The sequence below is a fragment of the Poecile atricapillus genome, chromosome 1, assembly GCF_030490865.1.
Source record: "Poecile atricapillus isolate bPoeAtr1 chromosome 1, bPoeAtr1.hap1, whole genome shotgun sequence".
Taxonomy (NCBI): Eukaryota; Metazoa; Chordata; class Aves; order Passeriformes; family Paridae; genus Poecile; species Poecile atricapillus.
The window spans coordinates 14,411,601-14,432,550 of record NC_081249.1 but is presented as its reverse complement, the minus strand read 5'-3'; the positions used below and the strand labels follow the sequence as shown (position 1 = coordinate 14,432,550).

General features: G+C 38.6%; 1 protein-coding gene across 4 annotated transcripts in view; it reads left to right on the top strand.

Moving 5' to 3' along the window:
• MBTPS2 (membrane bound transcription factor peptidase, site 2) overlaps positions 1-20,950 on the top strand; it is a 50,420-nt gene that overhangs the window by 21,245 nt on the left and 8,225 nt on the right. For 3 of the 4 annotated variants that reach the window (XM_058847864.1, XM_058847846.1, XM_058847855.1), the window contains 5 exons: positions 1,996-2,123; positions 5,887-6,005; positions 6,834-7,014; positions 9,620-9,714; positions 11,931-12,126. In XM_058847864.1, coding sequence (XP_058703847.1) covers positions 1,996-2,123; positions 5,887-6,005; positions 6,834-7,014; positions 9,620-9,714; positions 11,931-12,126 — 719 coding nt within the window. Of the gene's footprint in view, positions 1-1,995; positions 2,124-5,886; positions 6,006-6,833; positions 7,015-9,619; positions 9,715-11,930; positions 12,127-14,880; positions 15,356-20,950 lie in introns of those variants that run through there. The other variant, XM_058847873.1, reaches the window with a different exon arrangement.

Genomic DNA, 20,950 nt, shown 5'->3' with positions numbered 1-20,950 from the left:
CAAAGATTATATTTTTAATGTCCTTAACTATTATGATTACTTCACAAAAATTATTTGACAGGTTAGTCATTACTGTTAAATGCCACTTTAGCATAAGAAGGTTAGGCAGTGATTACTGGGACCAATGTTCAGGTGTCCTCCACATTTCTCCTGGACAGCATCATTATCTCTTCTTTGAGGATAAAGCCCAAAGTTGTTTCTGTGATTTTCCTGAGTGTAGGGAGTTACCACTGCATTTTAACCCATATAACTCCTTTTTTGTAACCCCAAAGGTTGTCACGCAAAAAGGTGGTTTGAGACTCTCTGTGTTTCATATGCTCTGCTTGCCTTTCAGCTTTCTTCCCTCAAATATTCACAGGAAATTTTCTGTGGAGGATAAACCTTTTGCTTACCCCATCACAGGAAGCAGCAACAAAATTTTCTTTCTATGTGTTGCTGGCAGGCTGCAGAGGAGCTAGGAGTTAATACAGAGCTCTTTTTAAGCAGAAAGGAAGAATAATCATTGTATCTTAATGGTGTGATGTCTTTTTTCAAGGTCTAGAGCAAAGGCTTTGAATATTCAGTTTTGGGTTATATTTTTGTCAAAAAATTGTGTTCCCAGCTATTTCCAGAGGAGAAATTAGTTGGTCCACTGTACACTGGCAGCTAATGTTGCTGCTGCTGCTGTTTTCTGCTTGACTTTTTTATTTTCCTTCTAACACAGGTTGGGTCTGTAGTGCCGTTGCTGTAAATCCTCAGAGTTTCAACTTCACTAAAAAACTGTGCTGTGGGAAAATGTTATTATTCTGGCAAGTCACTTAGCCTTCCTGAAATCTAATACACTTTTGCCAACTTCAGTTCTAGAAAGCATTAGCTGTGAACTATAAGAGCTCAAATATTTGAGCCTTAGCTTAGTCAAGGCTTGTACCAAACAAGTCTTTTTGTTCCTCCCTGTATAACCTCTACCCAAGTCATGAAATCTTGAATAGGCATTAAACTACCTATTATTAATTGGTAGCATGAGATTGCTACCAATTAATAATAATTAATTGGGATGAGTTAACTCCACAGTATTAGTGTGTGACTATTCTGAATAATTTTGTATAGTTATTTCTCTTCTTTTGGTGTATACACACAATAAATAGATAAATGGAAATAAATTAAATGTTAGACCCAGTACATTGTCTCAGTAAAGATACGGGATTAGCTGGTCTGTGCCTGGTTTGTCTTGGAACATTATTTTGCCATGTCTCTCTTAAGTCCCTTATGCAATTTCTAGCTTCAAAAAACCTTAATGTATTTGTTCCAAAAAATTCCATTTAAAAGTAATAGCAAAACCCTTGGAAAAAAAGTATTATTTGTATAATAGTGTCAGCTCCTAATATATTTAAATAGAACCATAGAGTGTTAAGGTTTGGAAGGGCATTAGCATTTGTCTTTTTAACCTCTTGCCTTGTTTTCATTTTTTCAGATGATATTTCCCTCATTTTTATTCGTTTGCAAGGCACTCTAGGTTCCATTTAGGAGAAACAGAGGAATTAAAAATTCCAGAACTGTGGAAGTGTTTCTTTAAAAGGAAAGTGGTTGCTTCTTGCAAGTATTTTTGCGTAGATGAGTTTGAAACTGCTTTCTACAGAATGACATTTTTTTAATTAAAAGAACAATTACCCCAATTGTTGAAATACATCTTAACATGAAAGTTAGGTAGGTTTTTAAAAAGTATTTTATGTCTTACTGTTACCAGGACACAGAAAATGAACTTACCCTTTATCTTTTAACCAAACTTAAAAATGTATACAGCTTAGAAGTGACAACTACTGCAGAAAACATCCTTTAGTTTAATTATCTCTCAATTACTGATAGTACTGATAGTACTGATAGTAAAAAAATAAATCAGTTTTATAATTAAAATTTTAGTCATTCTTGTTGTCAAAAAATTTGTGCTATGTAGAATCTCATTTTTTCTTTTGTTTGTTTGTAGTTACACCTCCTCACTTTTCTTTTTTTCTTTTCAAGAGAACAAGTACGATTTAATGGATTTGGGATTTTTATCTTCATTGTCTATCCTGGAGCTTTTGTTGACCTCTTCACAACTCACTTGCAGCTGATATCTCCTGTCCAGCAGTTAAGGATATTTTGTGCAGGTAATAGTTTGTGGTTTTTTATTAAATCTTTGCTTAGCATTATTACTTATTCTAAGGCATCATTTGTGAATCTTTGAGTATTTAAGGTTTAGAATTAATAAGTACCAAACCTTCTCTTTACCTAATGGTGATCCTTCTGTTCTGGACCTGTGTTGGCATCTCAGAAAATCATTTGATCATTACTGTCCTTATTGGGCTGCTTTCTGGGCTTGACATGTCAGTTTCTGGGATCTTAAATGAGTGCAAATTTCCTGTCATGAAAAATATTATTAAATTCTAATTTAGAATGGTTGTGCGTAAGAAGTTCTAGTTGTGAGGTCATGGAAAAATTGTGGTTTCTGATCTTCCTCTCATTAGAAAGAGCTCTTGCAGCAGGTGCAGAAGTTCCTGTCTATTTTGTTTGCGGTTTGGGATGTTTCTGACATTGTATGGCCTAAGTAACAAAACCTTGGAGCATACAAGTTGGGAAATAGCCAGAATGGTGCTGTGAGAACAGGACTTCCTGTCACAGGTCAACATCCTTGAACAATTCACTACTGTTTTCTGCAATAGGAGCAATCTATTTCTCAATAGTATTGTGAGTGATTTTCACTGACCTGTGAGTTGTGTTATTATACAGGTCACTGTGTTTTGATGTTGCCATCAGGAGGAAATAAAGGTTAAAACACAAACATCTAAAGAGAATCCTAGCTTATGGCTCTAGATAACCTCTAGATGTTTTTGAATTGATGTTTTTTGAAGTCTCTGGCTACTGGGAAGTAGAGCCTGGTTGCTGTGAATAGACAAACCGAGACTGTGTTGTTCTGCCTCAACCATTTGTATGATTATTTCTAGAGACAAAGGTGACTCCCAAAGAACTGAAAGAAAGATAGAAAAGTTATCATCTTGGTTCAGTTCTTGATACTGGTGTTTTTCTGTTGCAGGCTAGCAGCCAGCCTGTTGTAATGTTTAGTTATTAACGTTGTTTCTTGAATATTTTATCTAAAACATCGTATAGAGGGTGAACATACAGAAGCCTTTTTCAAGCTTTCATAAATCGAGTAAATAATTACAAATGTTAGGTAGGTAAATATATCTGTATTCCAAATACCCAAATCAACAAAAATAATTCACTACAATAGACTAACTTTTATGAAGCCCTGTTTCTCAAATTAATCTGTTTCCATTTCCATCTACTGGGAACAGAACTGAAAAAAAAAGCATACTGAATTTCAAAATGTTTTTTTACACAGATTCTTGGGGCATTATCTAGAAAAATAGAATACTAAGATGTAATAGAAAATATTTACTTGCATGTTTTGATGACAAGCAAACACCTGTAATAATGTTCCATGTTTCTCAGGAAACCTGAAATAGGGGAATACAAGGCAAGAGCAAGCATGTTGCGAGAATGCTCAGCATGAATGGCTTGCTTTCAGTTAGGTATAACAAATAAATGCATTTTTTTACAGTTTATGGTAGATATGTTTCAGAACTAGGATGTTTGATAATGATAAAATGCCATATTCAGTAAACAACCAATTTCTTCTATTTGTCAGAACAGTTGAATGAACTTGTTCCTGGTGTTCAGAAATTTGAATTTAGAGAGACATGATCTCAGATTTTTGTATAGCAGCTAAGCAACAGAGCTAGACTAAAGGCCAATACCAAATATTCTTTTTGTAGTCCAGCTATAGTCTAGAGATTAAAAAATACATTTTTTGTACAGTAGATGGCATCATGTGCTCAAGAATAGGAAATGAGTGTTCTTGTAAGACTTGTGATATTTATTGCATGATTCCATGCCTACTGGATAGATGAAAGTGATTCTGTGCAACACGTTCTTGTAAGTAGTTCAAATATTTGTATTACTGTCTGGGTTAATTTTTAATACATCTCATCTTGTCTTTAACAGGAGTTAAATGGTTTTGATTTTGTTTTTTAATTAATTCATAGTTAATAAATTATTTTAAGGTGTTTTAGGATTGTGTGAATTGTCCCTTTTTAAATGTAAGTAATTAGGTGTCCAAGGATGAGGCTGTTTTAGAGAGATGAAGTGGAAGGTAGACTGGGAGGTGTGCCTCTGCAGGTATTCTCATTTAGAGCATGTTTATTTTTCTGTGGATCACCTGGGATGAGTTTGAAACCTTTCTATTTTAGACTTTTTGCTGTATTCCACACAGCAAATGGTGTCAATTTTGGTAGCAAGGCCCATAGCTGCTTGAAAGTATTCCTTGTCAATCTCTATCAGTTCCATCACCTCTTTTTTATAATTATTATTTTAAGGGTTGGGGGTTTTTTTCAGCTTACTCTGTATAGCAGCCACACTGTTGAAAAGAATGTTGTTTCCATATTACATTTTTGTCTTTTGTTAAGCTGTTAAGATGAAGAAATATTTTTAAGATAAAAAGGTTAAAACAATAAAATTAAAATATTTGTTCAGTACTTCTGGATTTGTTGCAAATAAATGTGTGTATGTGAGATAAGGAGAACTGATTACAAAAACATTTCCTCTATCTGAGTGCCTTTACATGGGATACAATTAAAACTATAGAAAGAAATTGCTTTAAGTAGCATTTACCAGTGGAAATTGCAAGAAACACTTAAAAGAGCTCCAAAAATGTCTCTTATTTCTGCAGCATTAGAAGTGTAAAAGAAGGTGAGGTGAGATGTGGAGATAAGAGAAGTCTGCCATATGCTATGATTTATACTCTTTTTCTGCAAGAAAGATAGGTTTAAAATATTTAAAAATATATTTAATTGAATTCCTACTGTGTAACTGCACTATAAGTATAGAATTGAATCAAACACCTCATAACAAGATGAAGAAGCACTGTAAGAAGGAAATAAAGGCTCTTCAACACTGAAAAGTTTTCCTGCATTGTTCATGTAAAACTGCCTGAGAACACAGGCTAAATAAGAAAATTTGTGTAGTGCAGAATGTGGAAAGCCATAAAGCTTTGATGGTGAACGCTGACTGTGTCTTATGGTAGTGGCTCATTGCTTCTTATGGAGAATCACATACCACAGAGATGGCAAATGCAAATACCTTCCCCAAAACAACAGGTCAGGAAATGCTGATTGTTCAGTTTAGTTTCTTGTTGGGTTTTTAGGTCCGTATTTTCTTGTAGAAGAAGGAGTTTTTTCAAATAGTTATCTAAATTCGTTTGGCACATACACATGTAATAATTTTAATTGAAATATTGTAGGTTACCATCACAAATACTGAATTGTAAATAAACTTCAAACATATTCCTCTCTAGGACAAACAGTATTTATTAAAAAATAAGCCCATTTATTGAAATTCTTAAATTCAACAGTTACTGTGGTAGAAGGTAACACATAATACATTTCATTCCACTATTTTTAAAAATACTTGTGATTGAAGACGACTTTCTAGATATCGACTGTATTTTAATAATTGATTGAGAAACACAGTTTTTCTTCTGGGTACATTGCCTTCTCATACTTAGAAAAGTAGTGGTACATGAAATCTTAATCTGGTAGAGTGGCACCTTAGAAATGGACTTACTGCTCTCCTGATCATATAATTCTCAGGGGCTTAGAGGTTTCTCTAAAACTCCTTTACAAAGTGGCATCATAGAAGCTGAAGTTTGTAATCTTCGTACTCTTCTTTTATGGCTATGTTCATAAATTAACTTTTCATTTATTCTTACAGTAATAATTTCAGGAAAGTTAATTAAAGACAGCTGTAGGGTCATTTAAAAACCAGCTTTTTGTCATTACTGTTTATTTAAAAACTTTTTCTTTGCCTTCTCTTTAGGGGTGTGGCATAATTTTGTTCTTGGTGTTGCCAGTTTCATGGTGCTGTTTCTGCTGCCAGCCATTCTTTTCCCTTTCTATTACACGGGTGTTGGAGCACTTGTCACTGAGGTTGCAGAGGTAAGAAGGATATTTGCTGTTTCCATATTATATGCTTTGTGAGCTGAAATGTACCTGTATCTCTTATTATCTCAATCACGTTTGGTCAGTGTAGCCCTTTGCAGAATCTAATATACTGAACTTGCTTGAAGTTTTCCTTTCAGTCTCATGTATCTTAGTAAATAAAGGAACCTGGTAGGAATAATGGTAGACTAATTAACATGCTATAAAACTGTTGAGACATTTTAAATGAGTTTGTGGGTTTATTTCTGGGAGTTTTTAAATGTTTTTCAGTATTGGCACAAAGCAAATCTACTGGAAACTGCATTATCAGTCCAGTTACTGCTATCTGTTTTTAATGTTAAAGATTATTTTGAGCTGATTTCCTTGTTTGGTCAGCTGGAAGCAAAGTAGAGATAGACTTCTGGAATTCTGGAAAGGAATAATTTTTTTCTGAGTTAATCAGATGCAGCACAGTTGAACAGCGGAGCTGAAAGGATCCATTCTTTCTTGGATCTAAAAGTCAATTGTTAAAACTCAGGAGAGAGTGACGTTTATAATGCTTTATTACCTTTGAAAGTATAGGTACACCTGTTCAGGATTCAGGGTATTAATTTAAGTTTAATTTAATTTAGTAAGTTGTGGGTTTTCTTACCATTTTGACCTATATGAAAATAATTACACAAATTTGAAGATGTCTCCAGGACACTTGGAGACTTCCTTTTCCCTCCCCTTCCCCCCCATTTTTTAGTGTCTTAACCTAAAGATTCCATAGGATTCAGTTGAACTGTAAACCAATCCTTATGGTTTAAATTATACTGATATGACTGACTTCACTGTTCTTCTCAGGATTCTCCTGCCAATGGACCGCGAGGTCTTTTTGTGGGAGACCTTGTCACTAACCTACAAGACTGCCCAGTTTATAATGTGGAAGACTGGAATTCCTGTCTGGGAGACATCTCAGAGAAGTCACAGGTCGGCTACTGTGTAAGTGCAGCCACCCTACAGCAATTAAGCTTTCCAGCTAGAGGTATGACTTAAGGTGCTCTCCTCATTATTTTGTATGTTAATTAATTTATATTTTAATTTTATCATGTCTTAAAGACTATTTTGGATTTAGAATTTGTTGTTAGGGTCAGATTTTTTGTAAGTCAAATCTGCTGTCCTGTCTTAAGCAGTTACTATTTATATATAAAATATTATCTATATATAATATTATAGATATATGTATATATATGTGTACATATGTATATATATATAAATATGTGTCATAATACACACACACACATATATACATATATACATATATACATATATACATATATACGTATATATATATATAAAATATGTGCCATGCTGTTTTATGAAATCTGAAAGTGAGGGAGGGCTAGGTAGAGGAATTTCTCTTGTCTTTCAGTCATCCTGTGCAAATATCCTGTATGATCTGAATAATAAAATTTGCTTCTTCAGGATATTGCAGAACTTAGCAGTAGTACAATTATCTCTTCTGTTTTAAGTTCTGTAAAATGGATCAACTCAGTTTTCTTTTGCAGATGTATTTTTCATGTTACCTCACAGCTTTGATCAGCATGAAATTGCAAATTGTAGGATTTAACCCGATGATGTGTTTTATTATGGTCCCTTCTTTGGATCTGTCTCCCTATAGGGTTTTATGTCATTGCCCATAAACTCAGTTTTGTCTGGATTGCACATACTGCTTCTGGAAGTCAGTCTACTTCCTTCTGTTTTCTTTTATACATTAGAGTGCTTGTTGCTGTAAGGGCTTATCCCCAGGAAACCAAAAAAACAAAAAAAAACCCACCTGAACTAAACTAGAACAATAAACAAAAATAGAGTAGAACAAAAAAGAACAGTCAAGTTAAATTGGCTGAGCGTCTTGTGACATGCCCTGAAGATCTCTAAGATTTCTTCCATTCATGGAAACTGAATTCCAGAGGTAAGGGGCTGCTGCTGAGTGAAACCTGTAGGATGTTATTCAGAGCTTTAAAATTATCACTGCATTTTTCCATCATCCTGGAAATAAATAGGAGGTCAGGCAACTTGACTGTCCATGGTTTTGATGCACTGCAGTACTTTTGTGAGTCTGAAAAAGTAATCTATTTTTTTTTAGTATGTAAAGAAAGTGGTCCTATAACTGGTATTAAGATAAATATTTGAACTGGAAACTAGTGGCATATGGATAAGAACCTGCTTTTAGAGGTCTGACAGTTTGGATTATGCTTCTGAAGAGGAGTGCAGCTTTGGCCCATGCTTTCAGCTGGGCAGGGATGGCAAGAGCCAATTCTCAGATGTTTTAGGTATATATATATATATATCTTCAGATTCTGCTGTTCTCTGAAGTGCAATTTTGGAATCATGGGTGATAAAACTGCATATTCTGCAGATGAACCAATCCTATTTAGATTGAAATACTAGAGGCTTAATACTGTAGACTCAATATTGCTTCCAAGCCTGGTTGCTGTATTGTGTTAGCAGCCATACTAGCGCCTTCTAATCAGACCAGTCTGTCTGCATTTTCGGAGTCACAAGCCTCCAGCAGTGAGAAATATTCCTCTGAAATTAAATGAACTCTGTTTGGTCTCCAGCAGCTGTCATTTATCAAAATCTTGACTGTTCATAACTTGACATAAATACAGAGCATTGATAAAAATGTATATAGCAAATGAATTCCATCTAGTTTACCATAAAACTAATGGAGAGTGAACTATCTGAGTATTGAAGCTAGAGAAAAAACAATGCCCTAAGGATCTTCTTGAAATTTAAAAAAAAAGTGTTTTCAATGTAGTTTATAAGGAAACTAATTTCATGGTCATTTGCTTTTCAAAAATATATGTAGTTTCTTAGCCTCAGGGTACTTGAAAAAAGGTTTGTACGGTACAGTGCTTGCACCTGTAAGCCCCAGGCATAAAGCACCATGTCAGTGGATTGCAGGTTATGCAGTGATAAATCAGCAACCAGTATCACAGGCTTGATCTCCCTGAGGAAGGGACTGCAGTTACTGTGATACAGAGCCTTACTGTGACCATTCTTCGGTGTCTTTGTATGTTTAAGCTGTTGTTGGACAGTAAGTTAGGCTTAATTCATTTCCAGAACATATGTATGAAGGTTCTTTTCTAGGCTAGTTAAATCATGGTTTAAAACATCATTTATTCACTGCTGTAGCCTTCAAGGCTTGGAAAACTTTCATAATCTGAGTCTTGTAAAAGCTTTCATGGTTTAAAAAAGTATGTTTTGAGTCTTGGCCATTTCCATAGCCAGCCAGTGAAATCAGTACTGTAGTAGCTAACAAATTTCTATGCCAACCATTGGTGCAAGTTAGGGGCAATGGATATAAAAGTGTTTTGCAACTTGTAATGCTTAAAACTTGTAATTGCAGTGGTAGATCCCCAGCATCTCAAGGAGATTTATTAAGGTGAAAAAAACAGTATGTGGCAAGACTGAAATCATGTGACATTCACACATATTGGTGGTGACGCTTTATTTTTAGTTGAGCCTCTGCTAGGCTGTGTGAATGACTGTAATTCTTGAAGGCTGTAGGATGATTGTTTTACTTCATTCAGAGACTAATTTTTCTCAGCAAATAATATTCTTTGCTCTATGCCTATGTTCTTTAGTCTACAGGAGACTTGATGGCACAGTTGAATGTTGTAGTAACAACAGCCTCACAGACATTTGCTTTTCATACAGCAGTAAGTTGGACAGCCATCTGGTAAGTTACTTAAACTACTAATTCTCCTTGGTAAATCTAATTTTTTTTATGCTAAATTAGTAATTTTTACTGACACTTATGCAGCATACTCAAGTGTTTAAGAATATCCAGTTCATAATAAAGGTATGCATGTATTCTCCCAATTACAGCTTAAAAAACCACAATATATTAGTTATGATTTTTCCCATAATCAAACAGGGGGTCTCTGGAAGAATCATAAAAAATCTTAGATACCTCATTCCTTTAGGCAGAAAAACACCTCAGTCATTTTCAGTATTCTGGATGCACAATACTGGTGAGAAAAAACAACTTTTGAGAAAAGGGCGAAATTACTTCTTTTGGTGTTTCACTCTTTAAAGGAATTGAGCACTACAGAGAAAGCAAAGCCCTGGACTACCTGTTCAGTTATTTTGTCTGAAGCCAGCAGTGCTGCTCCCTAAATTTGAATAAAAACATGCAGGAGAAGGTCCTAGAGATTGCCCAGTTTCTCAAAATAAGAGCCCTACTTGAATCTTTTTAAACCATGTTGATTTTCTTGTCACATAGAAACAAAGTTTCTCAGGATTTTGACTTACTCCCTTATAAAAGGGTTTAGCAGCATTCCGGTGCCTAAGGGGGCTAAAAAGAAAGCTGTAGAGAGACTTTTCACAGGGGCGGGTAGTGATAGGACAAGGGAGAATGGCTTTAAACTGAAAGAGGGCAGGTTTAGATTAGGTTCTAGGAAGAAATTCTTTGCTGTGAGGGTGGTCAGGCCCTGGCACAGGTTGTCCAGAGAAGCTGTGGATGTCCCATCCCTGGAAGTGTTCAAGGCCAGGCTGGATGGAGCTCTGAGCAACCTGGTCTGGGGAAAGGTGTCCCTGCCCGTGACTGGGGTTGGAATGAGATATCTTTAAGGTCCCTTCCAACCCAAGCTATTCTATGATTCTGTGAAAATACATCAATGTTTGTTAAAATACATGTTCCATACTGACAGTGATGGAATATTTCTGTTGGCTCTTTACAAGCAGAAGAGCACAAGAATCAACTGTGTAAACTTTTCTACACATACCAGTTTGTTATTGTTCTGACACTAGTGATAAATACCCGAAGAAATTAAAATAATTTTTTTCCAAATCTGCTATGTTTACAGTTTCTGCAGTGGTAAACTTGCCACTCCAGGGTGTTTTTGTGGTATTTAACCACTACGAGTTGAACACATTCCAGTGGTTCATTTGAAATACAGCAGTGGCAGCAAGATTTGATAAATCACTATTCCATTGAGCCTGGGCTTGTAGCTTGTAGCTGCTACTTATGAGCAGGGTAGAAATAAAAGCATCAGGAAGCTTGAGACCGTGTGACTTTCAAGTGTCCTTAGACTGGTTGTGAGTTTTTGAACAGTTTTTTAAAATGGTCTTTGCAGTCCTATGTAGCAGTTTTTGAAAGTGTGTTCTTTCCCTCATTAGAATAGAAGGAATTTGTATCAAAGTTACTGGTGAGAGTCTGACACTCATGCATTCATGAGGAGTGCAATGATCAGGTTGAGAAGGTAGAAGTTACTTCTGTTTTTCCTCCCAAGGCAAACAGTAGATTAAGATTCCTTGCTTCTATTTTTAGAACAAAAGGAAAAGTGTCACTGAGATTTTAAGAGACATGAAAAGGAAAACTAATTTCCTGTTCCTTTCTGCTGTAGCGTCTTTGGCCTATGGGGAGCAAGAAAGATCTGGTCTGTCAGACTTAGAGAGTGAAAGATTGTTATAGGCAGGGGTTGGGGCACAGCAGTGCATTGAGTCCTGTGTTCATCTTGAGAATGTTTTCTTAGCTACCACATACCTGGTAGGTTTGTTGGTTTATTTGCTGAAACTTCAGCTTGAACAGATAAGTCACTAGGATGTTGTTATGGGCTCTGTCCATTAGAAATCACTGACCTATGTTAAGATGTCATGATTTTTTGTTGTGCATATATATACTTTCCTAGAAATAGTTTGCTTGTATTTTGGTATGTGTACATACCCTCTCTTCCACACTACAGAACAAGGAATGACAGGTTGAATATGTATCAGGTAGAGATTCGTCAGGACTTGACAACAAAAAACTAGGGGAAAAAGTCAGATTTTAGCTCTTTATGGGCTTATATCAGTGAGACATTTCTTTGCTTAAAAAGGAGTATTTTGTTCTTTTATTGTGATCTGCTGGAAAATACCTTTACCTTTCATAATGATTTTAAATACCCTTTGCAGTATGCCTGTCTGCCAGCACGAAAAGTTATTGAAGCCAGCAAAGTTTGTCGAACCAACATGGACTGCCATAAGGACTTTGTTCCAAGCTTTTGTGTGACTCCTTCTTTGGAGAACCAAACAAGGCTAATCAGGGTAAAGCATCCACCCCATATTGACATGCTCTATGTAGGACACCCCATGCATCTTCAGTACACAGGTTGGTATTATTTATTGAAAATTTAGCAAAAACAATCTCTAATGGTTTCCTTTGCCTGCCTGCTGAAACAAGGTCTTGAAGTGCTTCTTAGTTAATTTGTTTAAAACAGAATCCATTTCTTGTTAAAGCCAGTGGACTATTCAGGCCTAAAATGAAATGTTTACAGTGCAATGAGTTATGAAGGTAATAGAAACCATATGTGATATGACATGGTTGTATTTTCAGAAAAGTGTGAAAGGGCTATTTCTAGAACAGATCTTACTCAGGTTAGTCATAGGAACCAGGTACCTGCATTTTCCTAGCACATAAATGTCTCAAAATGCTATTGTAAAATCTCTAGGGCACCTTGTTCCAACACCTTGCCTGGAATATTAGCATGACTGCTTAAATCACACCTAATATCCAAGTATCTGTGACAGATTCCTGTGACTACTGAGCCACAAGTGTTATGACAACATAGTTTTTTCCTGATCTATTTTTTTCATTTAACTGCCCTAAATTAAGTAACATTTAAAATTTTAGTTCCTTACTTTGAAATTCACTGTGACTCTCCTTTGGGCATCATATATAAATAAAAAGTAATTCTGCTCCTGAAGTGAGTCTGGAAAGAATGAAAAAATTCATCAACATCCTACTTGACAGCTTGAGTGGCATGGTAAAAATTAGCTGCAGATGGGTTTTAAGAAGTTTGAAGTGTTAAATTACTATCCCTTCCTGTGAGGAAGGTATCTGTTCCTCACAGGCAGCTGAAACTCTCAGGGTGATTTTACCTCAAACACCTTGGAAGTATCTCCTTAGGAAAGCATTGTACTTTTCTGAATAAGCACTGGAATTAAGTACAAAAGAGCTATAGAAACAGTGATGAAATCTGGTAGTGTAAATCCATTAACATTCTTGGATACCATATTTTTAGTTAAACTATCGGTGCTTATTTTTCCATAGTCTTAATTTCATACTCTGTGAGGAGTTACTTATTTCAACTTTCTTACATATACTCTCATTTAAGCCCAAAATATGATCTCTTCATTTCTTACTTCTGGCCTCATGCCATTTAAGAGGAAGACATTGTTCAGTTGTGTGTTACCAACACACAGTATTACTTCTTATGATATTTATTTCAAATGCAGCAACATATTTTAAGAATAGAGTTTTATAATTATTCAGAATTCCTTTTCTTGGACTTTACCAATACAAGCTATTGGTACTGAAGAACAGTTGATGTTCTCTTTTCAATACATTGGAGCAATGGAGTTTTCATTGGTGTTTCCCACTGCAGTAATTCTGCAGAAGAATTGAACCTGCCAGTCTTTCAGAAGCCAGAAAATAATGTTATTGCATTTAAAGAGATAGTTCTTCTTTAAGATGTTACTTTGTGAAAATCCTGTTCGCTTACACATGTAAGAGTAGAATTTTGAAGTGATTTACCCTTGGAATTGTGCACTGAATTAATTAATTTGAAAGCTAGAAATTTGATTTTATTACCAGATTTGCTGCAAATGCAATCTATGCTCCTATGTTCCTTTTGAAAAAACATGAGATCTAAAATGATAGGATCCTGGCTTGGGTAGCAGGCAGTCTGCTGTATCATTGTAGAGTTTCATGCATTCCAATGGAACAGTTTCTAAATATTTCAGACTTAGCATTGCACTGTACAGGACTAACCGGGGCCAACAGGTTTAGTGTGGGGTTTTTTTTCCCAAATGTGACTCATCAGAATGTATCTGTTTTTTTACAGTTAAAAAAATAAATTAATTTCTACTTCCTCCACTGTGTGAGCTTTGAAATAGGAATATGTTTTAGTAAAATGCTTAATCCTTTAGCTTTGTTAATTCTTTCTGCCCACAGGAAACATTACTTTTTAGAGTGGTGCTACATTTAACACACAACATAATACGGGAGTTGTACCACTAGTGTGTGCTATGACTATACTTTCTCTAGAAATGTCACTGAAACAATGTTTGAATAACATTCTAAAAGTATGCATGCATTATTTTCTGCTTAGGCCTGTGTTGTTGTCATGGTAGTCCTGATTTATGGAGAAGCAGTAATTATTTCATATTTTCATTTGAAGATCATTTCTAGATGACATATTATTTTAAAAAGTATATCCAAGTTAGCTACTTAGAAGAAATAGTCTCTATGGTTTATTTCTGTTAAATCTAACTGTTGCCTTAAATTAAAATATCCTAGAAAAAAACATTTTTGTTGATATTGAGGCTATATATAGCACTTGTTTCCAGTATTTAAAGAATAGTAAAACTTTGAAGAATTATAATTGTAAGTGAACTTTCAGTGATAGAAATTTGGTCAAAACTGAAACAGAAGGGTGATTAGGAGTGCATGTTGTTTGGGTCAGACACAATGAGTAATGCTTTAAATTAGCATTCTTTCTGTAAGAAGTATCTAATATTATCCAATATAAATTCATACTGTTGCTTCAATACACGTGGTATTAAGTCTTTTAAACTCTTCTTATTGCAGGCCAGTTATGTTCTAGAGTCCCTTTCTCTGCTGGACTGTTGATATGTAAGGTTGAAATGGAGGGCCCTGTCAGTACTGCCATGAAAATTTGCAGTGTTTCTTCTTTATTACGTATGAGGGGTTTTATTCCCTCATGTAATTTCTAATAGTGCAACATTTTTGCTTCCTTGTCTGGCCCTTGTTGGGAAGAGTCTGATGACTAAGATCTCTATTACGAATTCACATTACTTGAGGAAACATAATATTCCTGAATGTTATTCTTGCCCATCACAGACCAAAAACTGTAAGATTTTCTTTATGAAAAGAAGATGGAATTTACCTAGAAGATCATTTCCTCAAGTTTGACCAGTCTCCTACTTCTGTTGTATCCAAGTCTTCTTAAAAAAAAAAAAAAAAAAAAAGCACTTCCTGGCTTTGGGCATGTTTATGAGCAGCAACAGCCATAATCCATGGTGAAGGTCTCTCTGCTGCAGCTTGTTCTCTCAGTATTTCCATGCTTGTTTACCCTTATAGCTGAGGGTGGTCCTATATTGCTTTTAACCCAGGTTTAAAGGATTACACATATAGTCCTTCTGGAGACCACACAGGAATATTTCATGCCGTGCTGTCTGTTTCCTCCCTGTCATACATGCTCTTTCCCCCATGAAGAAGTTTTGAAAAGCTCTTTGGTCAACCTAGTCTCTGAGTCACTTCCAATTAAAATTGTGTCTGTTGTGAATTCTTCTCAGTATTTGCCAACACCATCTAGCATTAGCCGACAAAAGAAATGTTATTTCCAGGTCAAAGAATTGTTTAATTAGAGTGGGCAAACAATGACTGTTTTCTCTCAACTGGGCTCATTTCTGTTCACCTCTTCCCAGCAGTGTCTTTGAAGACAAGCCTGTAGAACATAATTTCTGTAATTCTGTTATTCTTAAGAGGACAGATTTGCCTACTGCCATGAGGTTTGATCCATTACAACCACAAAGTTCATTGCTTCACATTACAGTCTCTAGAGCTCAGTCCAGCAACTTCCTGAAGAGTTTCTCTGTGTTTGGAGCTTGCTTCAGCAGCAAGGTTTGGAGTTGAGATCCATGTCTAGTGGCTGTCAGTGACAACAGTTTATTGTAACAAAGACAGAAGATCAATGATCCATTCCCAACATAGGCATAATTTCAGGTTCAGGATGAGGGCTTGGTAGTGGCCATTAGGTATTTGTCAAGAAGCAGTCAAACTTTGAAACTACAGTGTTTTGCAGTGTGTGTCTTTTCAAATCTTTGAATACACTGGCTGTCTCAGCCATTTTGCTATTTTGGCTCATTAACAGGAGTTTTGATCAGATGTTCTGATACCAGCCTTCAACATGACAAGTTGTTTGCTTTGGATATCACTTGACCTGTGCATACAGACAAACGGTGATGTGAGGCTGGAGAGCAGCCCTGCAGAAAGACATCTTGAAGTGTCTTGGTGAGTGACAAGTTGAACGTGAGCCAGCAGAGCCCTGGCAGCCAGGCGGGGGATCAGGGACAGCATCATCAGCTGGACAAGAGAGGGGATTGTGCTGCTCTGCTCTGCACTCACCTCGAGTGCTGGCACCACAGTATAAGAAAGATATAAAGCCATTAGAGAGCATCCAGAGGAGGCCTACAAAGATGGTAGACAGGAAACTATTTGAGGAGCAGCTGAGGTCACTTGGCTTCCTCAGCCTGGAGGAAATCTCATCATGGTCTACAATCTCACTAGGGGAAGTGGAGGAGCAGGCATCGATCTCTCTGGTGACCAGTGACAGGACCTCAGGAAATAGCCTGAAACTGTGCCAGGGGAGGTTTAGGTCAGATATCAGGGAAAGGTTCTTCACCCAGAGGGTGGTCAGGCAGTGGAACAGGCTCTCCAGGGAAATGGACATGACACCAAGCCTGACAGAGTTCAAGCAGCATTTGGACAGTGCTCTCAGGCACATGATGTGACTCTTGGGGGTGTCCTGTGCAGGGCCAGGAGTTAGACTTGATAATCCTTGTGAGTCCCTTTCAACTCAGGATATTCTGATACTATGCAAATCCTTGTGTGAAGACTGTCCCTTTTATTCAGACAAAAAGCCAATCCCTGAAGCTGTTGGTTGTGTTTCTGTCAGCCCAATCCCTACCCTGGCAGGCCCACCTTCAGCTTTGGCTGGGCCAGCAGGTTTGGGGGTGGAGGGGGCTGTTTCTGTTGTGGCTGGGGCTGGGCAGTTCCCAGCCAGTTCCTGAGGAGGGGCAGGGGAAGAGGGACAGCTCAGGGATCAGGTGTGTGAGTTTCTTAGGGCTACTGCAGTGGCAGGGCAGGTTCAGGTGAATTGGGCTGGCTTTCTGAGCCTGTGATCAGTCCAGTGCGTTCTTGCTGGTCTCCAGAGACATGCCTGTGGAGAGAGGAGGTGGCTAAGCTGCGGGTGAGACACAGGGACTCTCCTCCACAGCAGGGCCCAGAGCTGTCAGGGCTCACCGCTGTGAGTGGAGCTGCTGGCACACCTTGGCAGAGGCACAGCCAAGCAGGGGGATTCCTCTGGGCAGGTTCACTGGTCAGTAGCAGTGCTATCTTGTTTACCCTTATAGCTGAGGGTGGTTCATCTAGAAAGCATCTCTTGCTTTCTAGAGCAATACCACCCTCTGCACTTTTTGATCCTGACTTTGTTTTGCCTCTGCCTGTCGCTCATGCAAGCTACTGTTGTCCAGGCAGGCCCAGTTTGAGCAAACTCTGGCTCCAATCCAAGTAGGCTCCCCAAGAGAAGACCCAGAAAATAAGAGGCCAGTTAAAGCTGCTGATAGCTGCAGAAGCCTCAGCAGAGTTTTTCGACCAACCACTGACTTGCTGCTGCACAGCAGCCTGACTAGAAATGCTTTGTGGCTGTGAGCTGCCTTTGAAGAAAGCAGGAGCTGTGGGGGGATTGATGACTCACCGTTTTCTCTCACACCACCAGCAGACTGCAAGAGAACACATCAGTATCCCAGCTGGCACAACAACCAGGGCTATCACTATGCCTATCATACAGCCTGCTCCATTACAGAAAACACTTTCGATGTCCTCATGGGCATTAGGAACTTGTTTGGTTGTTTCTCCAGCCTTTTCTGCAGAGTAATTCAAAGTGTTAGCCTGTCATCTGCCAGTTTACCGCTTGTGAACTTACAGCATGTTTGATATCACCAGAATGTTCTCTGTTTTCCCCCACTGCTGGTCCTGGAAGCACACTCCTGCCCTTTGCGGACAGGTTGTCCCTCTGAACAGAACTCAAGTGATCAGGAGGAGAGCACAGTGGGGAGCACTGCTGCTTGTCCAGTCACTCCTTTGACAAAAACTCATCAAGAAATTCCACCTGCAGTTCTCCCTCTCTGGGCCAGCTCCCACACCCCAAGGGGTTGAAGTCAGGCCCTCACAGAAGACACTTGAACCTCGCTCTCCCTGTCTGCCTTTTCTCCAGCATGAGCATCCCTTGCAACCACTCCCAGGTTTCAGGATGTATCTGCTCATAAGGGACCCCAGCAGAACTGCTCAGTACCTGAGTGCTTTGGGCTTGCTTGAGGAGATTCACCAGCTTTCTCTTTCTGTTTTTCTCCAGACTTTGGCAGCACTGCCAAAAAGCAGAGACAGGTAAGGCCTCAGCATGGCTCAGGCATGGAGGATGGTGAGGTTCCCTCTACCTTCCTTGCCCAATATGTGAGTCAGAACTGGACTCAGCTCATGAGAGGGATCCTGCTTGGGGCTAATTTCATGTTTTGGCCATCTAGGTACCCTGGGATGAAGCTGCAGAGGGGGAGCTATGTTTGTGCAAGAGTCTTGTTTTTCATTGTCTCTGCAATGGGATCCAGATGTCTTGAACCGAACACGCTTTCAGCTTAGTTACTGATGTGGCATGCAAGAGTAGGCACTGAGGAAAGAGCCTGCTGCCACACAGCCATCCTGTGCTGACCATACTACAGCAATTACCTGGTTATGCCAGAAGCTGGTATCGGCCTTGGAATGAGCAACTTCCATTTCACGTGAAAGGAAGATTAAAGGGTAAATGTACCTTCCAGCTAACTTACCTGCGGGACTATGCATATGCTTGATAACTGAAGATCTCCGCAAGCTATCAGCCTCAACATCTTGAAGAAAATTGTTCATTAATAAGCTCTTGACACATCAGTGATAATTATTCTTTCAAAGGAAGGGACATTGAGAACTCACATGCTCCAGGCTTACCCAAGGGCTCCAAACCATCTTTCTGCCAAGCTGCCAGAGAATCTGCTAGAGAGTCAGCTAGAAGCAAGCACAGAGAAATGTTTCCATTGCGTGTTGGGATCTTCTGCTTTTGTGTACAGAAGCGTTGGGTGGGGGGGCCAGGTAACAACATGGGAACAAGATGTCGGTGGATTGCCAGAGCTGCAGAGGAGAACACGGGGACCTCTGAGCTGGTAGCTCAGCACTCTTCAAACACAAACACAATGTGCAACAGCCCTGGAGGAGAGATGGACCCTTGGGACTCTATTAACAGGAGAGCACTCACCCAGAGGAAACCCTCACTTAAGCACTGGAGAAGAAAACACATTGGTGAGAAGACCCCACTAGCCCTTGGAAGGCTGGACCAATGCTGGCAGTTTACCTGCTTCCTGTGATTTGTGTGGAGCATAGTTGGCTGCCCCAGGATGCAGGACCATCAGGAGGATGAAGAGGGAGAGGAAAAGACGGTGGACAAGGGCCATGGTTCCCTTTCTACCACACTGCTGCTGCTGCAGTCAGGAATGGGGCCTGAGCCGTTGGTTCTTATGGCCAGTGCGGTGCCATGGGGCTCTGTGACCTCATGGCCCTGTGCAGCCAGGGCAGGGCTGTGTGGGGATGGCACTCAGAGTGCTCCTGGGAAGCTGCCCTCCCAAGAATGGGAACACATCCCATAGGGCAGCTCCACCCAAGGGCTGGGACACAGCCTTCCCACTGCAGGATCAAATATACCTTCTACAAGTTTGCAGACAATGCCAAGCTGAGTGGTGCAGTTGGCACACCTGAAGGATGGGAAGCCATCCAGAGGGACCTGAACAAGCTTGAAAAGAATCCTCATGAGGTTCAATAAGACCGGTTACAAGGTCCTGCACCTGCAGTGGGGCAGGCCCCTCTATCAAGCTGCAGAAGTGGTGTCTTCTTGGTTAACCAATGTAATTTTTAAAATAAAGCTAAAAGAGTATTTTAATAAAATATTGCATTTAGTTGACTAATTCCATGTGTAGAATAGGTGTAAGGGAAAAAATATTGTATCTTTTGGGCTTTTTTGTGATTCAGCTATTGTTTTACCATAATGCCATGATACTAAAAACTGCTAGACAAACACATAGAATATTTCAAAGAACTTCCCAGTTGTATCTCTGATAATCAGTGTCATATATTACAGGCTTTCTTCTAGAAAGAGATTAGATAAATGAAGAAATTCTTCACCAAACATGGTGAGACACTGAAACATGTTGCCCATAGAAATAGTGGATGCCCATCCCTGGTAGTGTTCACAGCAGAGCTGGATGGGGTTTTGAGCAACCTGGTCTAGTAGATGTTCCTACCTGTGCCAGGGAGGTTGGAACAAGATGATGTTTAAGGTCCCTTCCAACCCAAATTATTCTATGATTCTGTGATTGACTTGGATACCTCTGTCTTTCTGAGCTGGGTGGTGTCCAGGATTTCTATCTGTTGTGTTTTTCACTCAGTCATCCAGCAGATTTATTTTCTCTCAATTCCCCTAAACCAAATATCAGTCTTAAGCTTTGAGCAAAAACATGACTTTCAAGCACACTGGCAGTTTTGATACTGAAAATTTCCCTGCTTGTTGCCACACTAAACCCTTTTTTATTTTGGTTCTTGCTATCCATATCTTTCCAACCCATGGTGTGTTTGCTGGCTGGACTTATTAGAAGGGCTTCTATTAAGAAAAGAAAATGTCTTTATGTGACTGAATGGACTGGTTCTCTGCCTTAGGTGACTTTAGAACTACTTTCCCTCACCTTTGTTGCTGTGTCCTTGAATTCTTTATTGAACCTGAAAAAATCTGATCTTACTCTTAAGTAAGATATACTTAGCAGCACTTTTGGTATGTTACGTTCCCAATGTTCTCTTAGCCTATGGTTAAAATTTCTCCGACGGTGGGTTAAACTGTTCCTTTCCCAAGGGATGTTTGTATTGAGTGGGATTTGAGCTCTTGCCTTCAAATATCTCTGTGGAGGTATGTATTTCTTGTGGCTATAACTATTCTGCACATCAGGAAAATTCAGGCCATTGTGGCTGGCAACTCATATCAAAAGGTCTTTAAAGACAGAGAGTATTGGTGGTACTATGCAAGCTTATTCTCAAGGTGGTTTTCTAATTCTGCATTAAT